This window comes from Lutra lutra, chromosome 15 (genome assembly GCF_902655055.1).
Source record: "Lutra lutra chromosome 15, mLutLut1.2, whole genome shotgun sequence".
NCBI lineage: Eukaryota > Metazoa > Chordata > Mammalia > Carnivora > Mustelidae > Lutra > Lutra lutra.
In genome coordinates this window covers 38,023,689-38,036,105 of record NC_062292.1, presented here as the reverse complement: position 1 = coordinate 38,036,105, position 12,417 = coordinate 38,023,689, and the positions used below count along the sequence as shown (strand labels likewise).

General features: G+C 33.5%; 1 protein-coding gene across 1 annotated transcript in view; it reads right to left on the bottom strand.

Annotated features, from left to right (window-relative positions):
• Nucleotides 1-12,417, bottom strand: part of NEK7 (NIMA related kinase 7) — a 151,530-nt gene that overhangs the window by 35,334 nt on the left and 103,779 nt on the right. Inside the window, 3 exon segments of the mRNA XM_047704142.1 lie at nt 5,136-5,154; nt 5,156-5,244; nt 6,141-6,249. Of these exon segments, the coding sequence (XP_047560098.1) occupies nt 5,136-5,154; nt 5,156-5,244; nt 6,141-6,249 (217 nt within the window).

Here is a 12,417-nt window from a genome sequence, read left to right as displayed (position 1 = left end):
ACTTACCTAGACTGTAAGAAGTTTGAGTCAAGGGAGACAGATGTGTCCTCATTTAAATTTTAAGATATATAGATATACATATCTATATATAACAGATTTTTTAACACCTGTAACATTTATAAGGTTGACAATACAAAAAAAAAAAAAAAAAGGCAAGATTCACAGGGATATATATAATCCTACTATTAGTCTCCCTAGCAATACCCTCTGTCCAAATCAATACAAAAGCACTAAATGAGGATCTGACTTAACATAACTTCATGTACAAAACAAAAGGAGGAGGGGAACAAAAACAAAGGTACTGTCTAGATCACAGATTATAGGCAGCAACGAACTTTCTATACTATGAGAGCTAATGAGTTCATGTGGTATCTCTGTTCAGTTTGGGTAACACATCCTGAGAGGCTCTCAGAGACAAAGGAGGGCCACCACCAGACACAGAAGAACCTGAAAACAGTAGACAATAGTGGGCATGATTATCCCAAAGAAGGCAAAAGAGGCTCATGGCTTCAGTCTTCACAGCATGTCATGTTGCTCTCACAATTACCATCTTGCATAAGCTCCCCACCGCACTTAGAATGAGATGTGGGAGCTCTTCCCACATCTGGCTACAACCCTTCCCTCACGCCGCTCCAGCAAACTTTCCACAGACTGAGCTTATCCTGCGTCTGCCCCTTTGTGTAAAATGCTCTTCCGTCAGTCTGACACACTGTTTCCTAGGTCATGTGTACCTGGTTCTTCTGCATTCTGATCTTGGTTCAAAGTCACCTCCTCGAGGAGGCCTTATCTGACCATGTCTCTTCTAACATAATCCTCCTCCTAGTCACGCTCTGTCACATGGCTAACAAATAAAAAAACGAAAGCATCAGATAATTATCTATTCCCTCGCCCCACACTAAGATCTATGAAGATCACTGGTCTTGTTTAGGCTTGTTTCTGGTCCCTAGAACAGCACATGCATAAGAAAGGTACTAAAACTGTCTTTTAAGTTATTCAATTCAGGTACTTTACAAGAACAATAAACAGTACATGAATTCCTTCTCCCTTTTCCCTTCATCCCTTTGCTGTATCTTCACCACCAATGCCACCTTCTTATCCACCTAAGCAACTTAACAGCATATTATGGTGAACGAAAACACCTTTATGTTCATGTATTATTAGAGATTAGGGCAAAACATAGAATAGTTATCCACATTTCTATTTTCATCAGTTGGAAACTGAGAAGTGGGAAAAGTTAATAAATGGTTTGATCAAAGTCCTACAGTACAAGGGACATGTAAATCTAGATGTCCTCCATTCTCTCCAAAACATCACGCTATTTCTCACATTCGGAACAAAGCGAGAGGAAAAACACGGCTGGCACATAAGGAGGGAGGGCTGTGTAGTCAATGGCAAGAATGAAAAGTTACAGAGGACATCAAACTCTAGAGGACCCTGACTACTTGAGGACTCTACGACATTCTTTAGGCAACAGGGAACAATCAAGGATTTGGGGGGAAGTGATATAATTAGATAATCTCTTTTAGGAAGGTAAGTCTGCTGGAAATGTATATAGTTGACTTTCTTAAAATACTAGAAACAAGGGAGAACATTTTCCTAGTTTAAACATAAAGTCACTATGGGTTAAGGAAGCGGGAAAAGAAAAGAGAGAGACTGTGATTCAACATATATGCAGGGAACAGGGAGGAAGTAGAAGGAAAAGTGAAGACCTCTGAGAATTTTTTTTTTTCTATTCTGAGGATTTGAACATAGTCTGAACATCCAGCAACATCAGATTTTATATTTGTAATTTTTAAGCCTATTCCTTGTTGACATATTTTTAATTAAGAAAAATGGTTCTGAAAACACTATAAATGTGACCACCCGTACAACTTTATTTGCTACAGAAAATGTGACAGAACTATAAATTCTACTGCATTGTTCATTTGTTATCAAAAAATGAAATAATACAAATAAGTGATACAAAATGAACAGAAAATTGAAAAATTCAAATGCTTGACAATCTTTTAAAGATTGTTAAAAAATAAGAAATGTTGGAAGTATGAGTTCCTATTAATGAATCAAAGTAAGAAAAAATAGCATCCTTTACTTCATTTCTGAATAGTAATACATATTTTGGAAAACAGAAAATGTAAGTGTGTAACTGTAGCAAGGTGTTTTTAAAATCCTATTAATTTTTGCTTTTTTAAATTAAATTCCTAAAAACATCTCCTTTACAAAGTTAAATGAAATTGGGCCCCAAGATCAACTTCATTTGATGTAAAAACAGTATAAACTACATACAGATCTCACTTATTTGTAGTTACATTAAAATTTAGACCTGCCCTAGTGATAAATCATGCCCTACAGATATTACCCTCAGTAAAATCAGAAAATAAATCAACACAGAATAAAATCTATAATTCTATCATATTTTCTATAAGCAAAATAAATTCACATAGATGCCACAATTTCAACTGCTTTTCATAATCAACTCTTAGAAGCAAAGTTAGGATTTGCTCTTAAAAATAAAAATACATGATAATAATATATAAGGGTAATAATTCTTTTAAAAGTAACATAAGTTGGGGTGCCTGGGTAACTCAGTCGTTAAGCGTCTGCCCTCAGTTCAGGTCATGATCCCAGAGTCCTGGGATCGAGCCCCACATCAGGCTCCTTGCTCAGCAGGAAGCCTGTTTCTCACTCTCCCACTCCCCCTGCTTATGTTCCCTCTCTCACTGTGTCTCTATCAAATAAATATACAAAATCTTTTAAAACAATAAATTAATATAAGTAAGTCAACAAACATAAGTCTGTGTCAGGATTTATATCATTGTTATTTTATACATATTCTTGGTTAGCAGACAATTTTTCCTGATCCTTCTAATTAGGTTTTTTATTGGGTCCACATAGTCATGGTAGGCCAGAATTTAATCTTTAATTCTGGATGTTCATTACACTTTGCTTACTGAACTTTAGTTTCAGACCATCAAATCTATACTTTCATTTTCGTATTTTTTTTTCCTCAAAATAATATGGGAAAAAATACTTGTGAAAGAAATTATTTTCTACCGATTCAGTCATCAAAGAAATGTCTTGCTGCCTCTGCCTTCGGCTCAGGTCATGATCTCAGGGTCCTGGGATCGAGTCCCGCATCGGGATCTCTGCTTGGCGGGGAGCCTGCTTCCTCCTCCCTCTCTCTCTCTCTCTCTCTCTCTCTGCTTGCCTCTCTGCCTACTTGTGATCTCTCTCTGTCAAATAAATAAAAATCTTAAAAAAAAACAACTATATGACCCTAAGTAAAGTGAGTTAGATAAAACCTGATATGATAGAATTTCTTAATGAATTTACTCTCCATATCACAAAATTTGAACTAACCTAAACTAAACTTGAAGGTGCACATTTGTCAACCCTGTTTAGAACTTTTGTACAAGGCACGGGCAGGCAAGCTAAAGAAGTCCATTTCCAAAACTGCTGTTAGTTTCACTCTCCAGATACTTAGAGTCAGGTGACTACAGCATGCTCACAGTGACAGTCTGCAAAGCAGCATTTAAGAAACACACATGTGTGCCTGAGCATGGGTATGCAGGCGTGCAGTGTGTGTGTGTGGGTGTGTGTGTGTGTGTGTGTGTGTGTGTGTGTACGTGTGTCTGTGTCTGTAAGTGTAATTTAGCATTTCTAGGTAAACTAAGTGGCAGAATTCTGTTAAAACATTCAGGTGAGTAACTAAGTGAAAACATGTTACTTTTACTGTGAGAAATGACACTGACATGGAATAGTCTATGTTTTCTTCATATTTGCATTGTTAAGAGTTGTAACTTCGAAATAAAACTTGTGAAAGTGCCACTAAAATTTATGCATTTCTTATCAAATCTTCTTAACCAGAAAAATTTGTAATGCTCTCTAAAAATAAATGTAAAGTGAAAAGGAACAAGACAGTATTACTCGACATCAGTTGAAAATTAATTTTCTTAGAACACTTGACAAAATAAAAACTCTGTGAAAAGGGTAAAGTATTATCTTTCTATCACTCTTTAACCAGGATCCAATATTTGTCATTCAGCAGTGATCGGTTGCCTACTTATGTGCCAGATACTGTTCTAAAGATAAAAGAAATTAAATGACAGGTTCAGGGCCACACAGAGTCTTACTAACAAAGCAGGAAAAACTTTAAAAAGTCTAGTCAACCATTTAGATGCTCATTTCACTACTCTACTATTTAGTGTAATTCACTTATTCCTCATCAGGCCATTTTGAAGTTTTTTATTTCACATTTAAACACAATTTTATAAAAAGATTTAATGGTTTTCAATGAAATTATGATATCAAAGATGGGGCACCATTAAATTAAAGTCAACTTATTTTATCTTAATTCTTATTTTATTCTGGTTGTTACCATTTTATTTAAGTTTTATATTTACAAGAACAAAATGTGATTTGAAGAATTTTAAGAGAAGCTCTGTCTCTCTCTTAGGTTATTAGATTTAAAAATTATTTCTTCCTAGTAATTTCTATGTTTCCGAAGTGGACAACTTTTTTCCATCGTTAACATAATGTAACAGCTACTACATTCTATTCTATTTTAAGATATAAGGGACACTGCTATATTATTAGTTTTAGAATGAATATACTACAGATATCTTCTGTATAACTTAGGAGAATATTTTCCTCATTAGTTTTAGACCATCTTTAAGGTTTCCCCTCTGCAGTAATTCACATCTATATGTGTTATTTTAATAAACAAACATTAACAAATTACTATGTTTTTTAATAGTCAGGTGAAGTACCCTTTCATGATATGTTTAATCATCATATCCCCGTATGAATCTCAATGTTGTCAAATGAAGAATGAAAGGAATGCTCCATGGCAACCGTTAAAACCAAGTTTGTTTATTAGTTATTTTTTTTGACCAAATGTCTACCTGGGGTCTAATTAACAGAAGTAACCAACTGTCATGTGAATGGACACATTATGTTTAATAGAGAATGATAGGGATCTACTCAGGATCTGATGATTTTAAAAACAGTTGTCTTGAGACTGTAAGAGCTGGCATATAATTAGTACATCCCTTATGTTGTTTTTCACCACACACATGCACACACAAGCACGCACGCATGCACACGATAACTGAATGAAATTATACTGTATCTCTTACCTAAAGAATGTGCAGCTGTGGGTTTTGGAGCTGAAAAACCGACCAAGCCCAAGGTCTCCAAGTTTTACCACTCCAGTGGCTGTAATGAACACATTAGCTGGTTTTATATCTGTGAAGAGATGAAGGAATCAGGTGAAAGATGATGTCAGCTTAGGTATTTTCAAGGGATTAAAATACTTTTCATGGCAGAATTTAAACTCTATCTTAAAAATGAAAGAAAGTCAGTTTGAATTTTGACCCAATTGCTTCATTCTGGGTAGTTTTGATAGAGCCTTATTACTTCTGAGTTCTTAGTCCTCTGATAAAGAAATAATCATCAATGCAGCACGATAGAGATTGCTCCTAATCTTCACTTAAAATGCATTTTCAAAGAAACTTTTGTGAAATGCAAAGCACAAAATAAATTTATTCCCATTTTATATCAATATTAAATATCTTATAAACATTAATTTATTGATACATTTACATAAAATATAAAAACATAACTCTACTATGAACATAATTATATATTTAGATGACCTTACAAATCATAATTGCTTAAATAAACTGTATTGAAATTTTTCACACCCCAAAATCAGAGGATCAGTTCCTAAGTAATGCTATCTTTACATGCTCTGCCCAACCATTTGATTGATAATCAAGAATATATTAAGAGCTAATGTTAAAAACTAAGAAATGAAATGGCCCTGATATATACTGTTTGCTGAATCTTCCTTACACATAATCAACTGCTTCCCTGCACCTTTTCTTTTTTTTTAAGTTACCAACATTATTAACAGGATTCTCAGAAGAGGCAAGCAAAACAGTAACTAATTCTCATTTTCTTAAAACAGTAGGGCTTTACTGAAAGGTTTTTCATCCTAGTAAATAAATGATAATTTGAAAATAAATTAACTGAGAAAGCATGATACTGTGCCATGACTGGAAGATAGTTATTCTTAAATTGCCTACTAACCTGTATCACTTAAAACAACTTTAGAAATTATTTGTGATTTTTATCCTACCCTCTATGCATGACTCGTCGAGAATGCATGTGTTCCAATGCACTGCAGAGTTGAACAAAGTATTTCCAAACGGTCCTTTCAGGAATTAGCCGCTTTTGTTTCTTAAAATGCTTTTTAAAAAATTTAAATAAGAATTATTAGGAATTAAAATATCTTCAGACTACATTCTGACATGCAAAATGCTTTAAGTCAGAAAAACACTTAGTTTTATCTATCTATTGCCAACTAAAAAGCATATGATTTCCCACAGTGAGATGATTTCAAGAATTTTTACCTGACATATTAGCTTAAAATTCTCACTATTATATCTGAAGTCCTCATAGGCCATATAAAGCTACATCTTTGTGATGTCCAAGATTTCAAAAAATTAACATCTTTTAAAATAATTTCCTATCCTAAAAGGATGATGTCAAATTTCATTTTAAGAAAACCCGGAATAAAATAGTCTGAAAACCTGAAGGTAATTATGTTCATTAAAAGACAATTCTTCTCCTGACAGAAGGCTTCACTATAGAATTCCTTTTAAATATTGAACCACCTTGGTGATTTGAAATATCAGTTAATTTATTAAAAATTAAATAAAAGAGATTTATGTAAAAAGTTTTCATGAATATTTCTACTGCAACTTATATTAAAAAAAAAAAACTGTACTTTGAATGGATGAAAGCAAGCTTCATAGAAGAAAAACATTATAGGAAGGTCCAGGCAAAAAGCTGAGCACCAACAACCTAGCTGGGCAAGAGTGGGACCTCAATCACCCAAAGAACTACAAAACCAGAGGTATATATTTATGCCCATTTTCCTATATTACATTTGCTAGAAGAATATATCTCCTTCAAGAACAAAGGTTTTAGTTTCCTAAAATTCATAAAGGTTACATAAAAATTATTTTTCTAACACAAAAATGCAACTGGTTTCCTGTTTAACAATATTTACAAATGACCAACATGAAATACTACATATAAGGAATTTCTTATGACATCTTCTGATAATTTTAACTTTTAAAAACACAAATAGTTATTAACAGATATCAACATTTAAGTGTGTACTACAGTGCATTTTTTTCTGGAAAAGTTTTTGGAAGTTCAACTGATTTGATTTGTTATTGAAAAGGGAGAAACTGTAATTTGGGTAACTGCAAAGCAAGTTTCTCTGTCAATTTTTTACCCGTGTGACCAGCTGAGGTCAGGCTGAAAGAAGAACATAGGGAAATCTGCTGATATCCCTACTTCATACTTAGCAAAAGATTGTTATCTACTGTCTCATATGCACTCAATATACCAAAGGATAATCTTTAAGGAAAAGCCAGTAACTTTAGATTAATGTTAACTATGGAAATGAACTTAGTAATTTCAAGGGCCATTAACATCAGTAGGAAAAAGCAAGTAACAATTAGATGACCAGGTAATTACAGAGCAAATCAGGGTATTACTAAAATGCTGAAAACCTCCCATATCATGTTTCAATATTCAGTATTTTTCATTGCAGACTGTGTCAACATCACTCTTCATTCTAAGGGGCCATGCTGCAAAATCAGTTCTATACACATAATTTTCTTTCAGATTTGGAATGAGTCCAAATAAAGCCTGTCTATGTGCTCTCCCTGATGCTGGATTAGCATATCAGAAGACTGTTTGATGTCAACAGGAAGATGGGGACCAGCTTTCTTTTCATTCAAAATAAATATAATGCATCATGTAAGCATCAGACCATGAAAGAAAATTTATGCTTTAATACAGATTCTGAAATCATCATAGTCATAATTAATCTGGCACATTCCTTTAAAGTCTCATTATTTAAACAATAAATCATATATATAGGAAAAAGCAGAATGAAAAAAATGGCCCTCAAAATGCACCGTTCGGGAAGATGTTATCAGACCAAGAGGGTCTGATCATTTTCATGTTTTTATATTCTTTGAGACCATCTCTTGAACAACAAATTAAAGATGAGACAATATAACTGATATCAATACAATGCTACCTAGACAGAATGACCTGGCAAAAACGTAAGTATCCACATCAGTAACAGGTTTCTGAAGAATTATTTTATGAACCTGATTTGCTCATAAAAGAAATCAGAGGCAGTTTCATTATGTCACTGGTATCTCACAAATATGTCTTATCTGTTTCACCACATGCAGTATTCCATCACTTCTTAAGTGCAGGGGATTTTTTGTTTGTTTTTTTGTTTGTTTTACAAAACCAATACTTATGAGAAAAGCCTATCTGTTCTGATGGTGGCACTGTTGGCCATCTCTTAAAAAGAGGATGAACGGAAAAAAGGCAATGAAAATTTGAATTTTTTTTACAACTGGTAAAATTTATATTAGCATTACAGGGCAGAAACTTTCACAATGCCAAAGTATTAAAAATAAAAACAATCTTCTCTTGAAATTTATTCTAATATAGACATATCTGTTAATTCTTTAGTCAAATAGCATTACTGTTCAAAAATCCACTTTTTTTCTAAAATAAAGACAGCCCTATATAACTACTTAGCACTAAATTAGGGAAAAAAATCTAATGCCAAGAAACAGAAATTACAAATGCACATATATTTGTCATGTGGTAAGTTTTTAATAAAGCAAGAAATAATGTAGCCAAATTTTTTAAAGGTTCATATCAATAAACATTTATGTGAAAAGATTGTCCAATATGGCACTTTATTATATTTACTTATGAAACTGAACTTCAAGTTTTTTAAATCTGAAAATAAAGTATCTGAAAATTTACAAAGAGGCAGAAATTGGCACTCAGGTATACCTTATCACTTGGAATTAACTTTTATTTAGTCTTTTTTAAAAAACAGGGTAGTCTTTTCACTATGCAAAGCTTTAAATATTGTTTACTTTATAAACCTATTTACTATCTCCATTAATGTCATTCAAGTAAACACTGAACATCATTCAAATTCAAGAAACAGACGTATCAAAAAGCTAGTCAATGTACATATAAAACATCACAATATATTATATTCTCACTTATGTGTAAAAAGATTACCAGACTTCTCTAAGGTGAAATTCAGCACACCTGGTAAAATATATTCATATTGCCACTTTAGCAATGTATATACATATTTACTAATATAAAAGAGGACGCTAAGGCAAGCTGCTTCCTATTGAAGATGCTGGAAAATAGTCACACCTTTAGAAAAAAATCATCTAACATCCTCCTCCAAATTAAATACCCAACACCAAATCCAGTTATATAGCGGACGATTGCATATTTAAGGACCATTTTTTGGACTGAACTGGATGACTTGATTTCTGCACTCTAGACCATCACTCCAAATGGAACGTATACATTACTTATTTCTAAGTTTTGCCGTTCTAACATTCCTCTCAAGAAATTTTGGGAAAAGCTTCAATGATATTACCTATAATAACTCATCCACAGAGAAAAAGCAGAAAATTATATGCTTGTTTTATTAAAAAAAATTAATCTCCATGGTGTATCAAAAAAATTTAAGTCCACAGTTTGGTATGTTATTCTTTAAAGAAGAAAGTTTTCAGACAAAACATCTAGAACAGCCAGGGCTGGCTTCATGAGCGATCTGTGTAGTCATGCAGGGCACTGTATTTAGTTTAATGCTCTGTTGTTGCCATTCTGAAATTCTTAACAATTTCACAGTGAAGGACCCACACTGTGTAGCTGGTCCCAGAATAATATACACAGAATCTTTTAGAAATGTACTGCTGTAGTTAAAACAAAAACAAAAAGCAGCAAGGGTGATCTCAGGTATGCAAGGCATTCCTGAAGAAGATCAGGAAAAAGATAATTAAATAATGAGAAATTATGAGGTAATAAGAAAACTAGAATTACAAGCCCCAAGCCTATCTCTTCCAAGTAACTAACAAGAGCAAGTAAATAATTCATGTAAATATAAGGACATACTTCCTGCTTAGGAATGTCATCAGATATTTAATGTGCCATTAATATATCTATTATTATCATCTTTTATAAAGATCTGATTATCAGCCTTGATGTAACTGGTTGTGTTACCCTGAGCATGCCACTTAACTTAATCTTGGTAGGCCTCCATTCCTCCCTATATTGAACAGAGTTTGGAGATGAGCTATAAGGACCCCAATGTCTCTAAAATAGAATCTATGGTTCTACACTCTCAGGCACAAATAAAACTTACATAAAGAAATGCCTGCTTGCACATTTTCACATATAAAATAATGCTACTTTCCTGGTATGTCCTATCCCTTAAATCTCCAGTTAATAAAACAAAGCAAATATAATAATAGTAATACCTCAGAGATCCCCATAGGTCCAGTTAAGACTATAAAGGATCTTCACATGAGATGACAGGTAGTTAGAGAAACTTGCAATAGGTCAAACATTTACCATCAGAAGGGATGTTATGTTCCCAGACAAACACATCTCTGTAATTATAATGCATTTTCATAAGACTACATTTTGCAATGGTTGTTTCAAAGAAATTCAATGCACAGAGACTGGGTGATGGAAAGGACAGAATGCTTCTGAAAGTGTAACTGATAGTTCTAAGTGTGATTTGTATTACATATTAATCTTTCTGTAAAAAAAAATTTTCTTCTGAAGGGTATAAGGAGGTCTGACAGACTAAATCACGCAATACTTGCTATACACAATTTGAGAATTATATAAATGTGTAAAATAGTTATGTATCAATTAGAATTTTGGTTTGTAATACTAATTTGCAGCATGTGAATATTTTCCCCTCTTGGCACTCTTGAATAAAATTCAGCAATGTGAAGTCACTCTAGAAGGTGTGAAGTGGAATGGGACTGGCAGCCATTAGATCACTGAAAATACTTATCATTGGCATCTTTATTTATTTATTTATCAAAGTACTTTGATACTTCCCATGCAAGCTCCACTTGTCTTTTTTCCTTTCACGTAATGTCAGAAAACCACTAAGAGTATACAGCTGCTTTAGATTTAATTTTAATAGAATACCAATATAATCTATTCATTCTCTCCATATCAAATTATGTGGGTTATTAAGGAAGCTGAAATATGTTTCATCTTAGGGTAGGAAGGGTAAAGATTTTTCTCTGAGCAATTAAGTCTTGGGGGAAAAAAAAAACCCTTAAGTTATTTAGCAAACAAGAAAAATAAGCTCCTATAATGTTTTTCCTCCAAAGAAGTTGCCTTTGGAACATTAGCACATTCATACTGAGGAAACTTAGGACATTAAAAAAATCAGTAAGAATAGATGAATGCATCAGAATTACTACAAGAAATAATCCCCGAACTGCTGCCACGTGGTTAATTTTTAAGAGAAGCTTCTATGTAACTAAAACTAATAGAGAAGACACTTGGAAATCTAAGACATTTTCTCTGCTGCACGAGAGTACTAGAGACAGAAAGAGTGAGACACAAAAGCCGAAAGTTAATCTTCAGGAAGACACAAGGTCACAAAGATAAACAGAAACATTTGCCTCTTTAATACATTCTTTCTGGTTCTGTTTTACCAGACATCAGTAAGATAGTTGGAAAGATATTTCAATATTCTTAATGGATAAGGGAAACACATAATGAGACAGTAAAAGTCTCTTGGCAGAAATTCACTGGGTTGGCGGGGGCGGGGGGGGGGGGTCTGTATCTCTTCTCTACTTAACTGTTGTAGCTACCAGTACAACTGCTCGTGATATTACAGGATTTTTTAAAGGTAGCTTTAGGATCAGTGTTACCTTAAAATGTAAAGAGCAAGTTGTCCTTTAAAAATTATTTTCTAGGGGCACCTGGGTGGCTCAATGGTTAAGCATCTGCCTTGAGCTCAGGTCATGATCCCAGAGTCCTGGGATCAAGCCCCACATCTGGCCCCTCCTGGGCAGGAAGCCTGCTTCTCCCTCTCCCACTCTCCTTGCTTGTGTTCCCTTCTCGCACTGTCTCTCTCTGTGTCAAATAAATTTTAAAAATAAAATAAATAAAAAATAAAAATTATTTTCTAATTTTCCCAAGTAAATATAGTTCTGAAATTACATATCACCTTTTAGTTATACTCACAGAATTACATAATGGTCATTAGGATTTAATTTACTAAAATCCCCAAGTTCTATACTACTTTATTATATCAAAGTACTTAAGTATCGAAGAAAACCCAGGTGATGTTTTATCAGTAACACAGCTTTTATACAAATAATTCTGTATAACACACCTACATGTACATATCAACATAGACACAAATCTATATGGATACACAAACACATGGATGCCCATGCATGAGTGGGTAACTTTGTACTATAGGATATATATATATATATAATATTCAATTCTGTATGG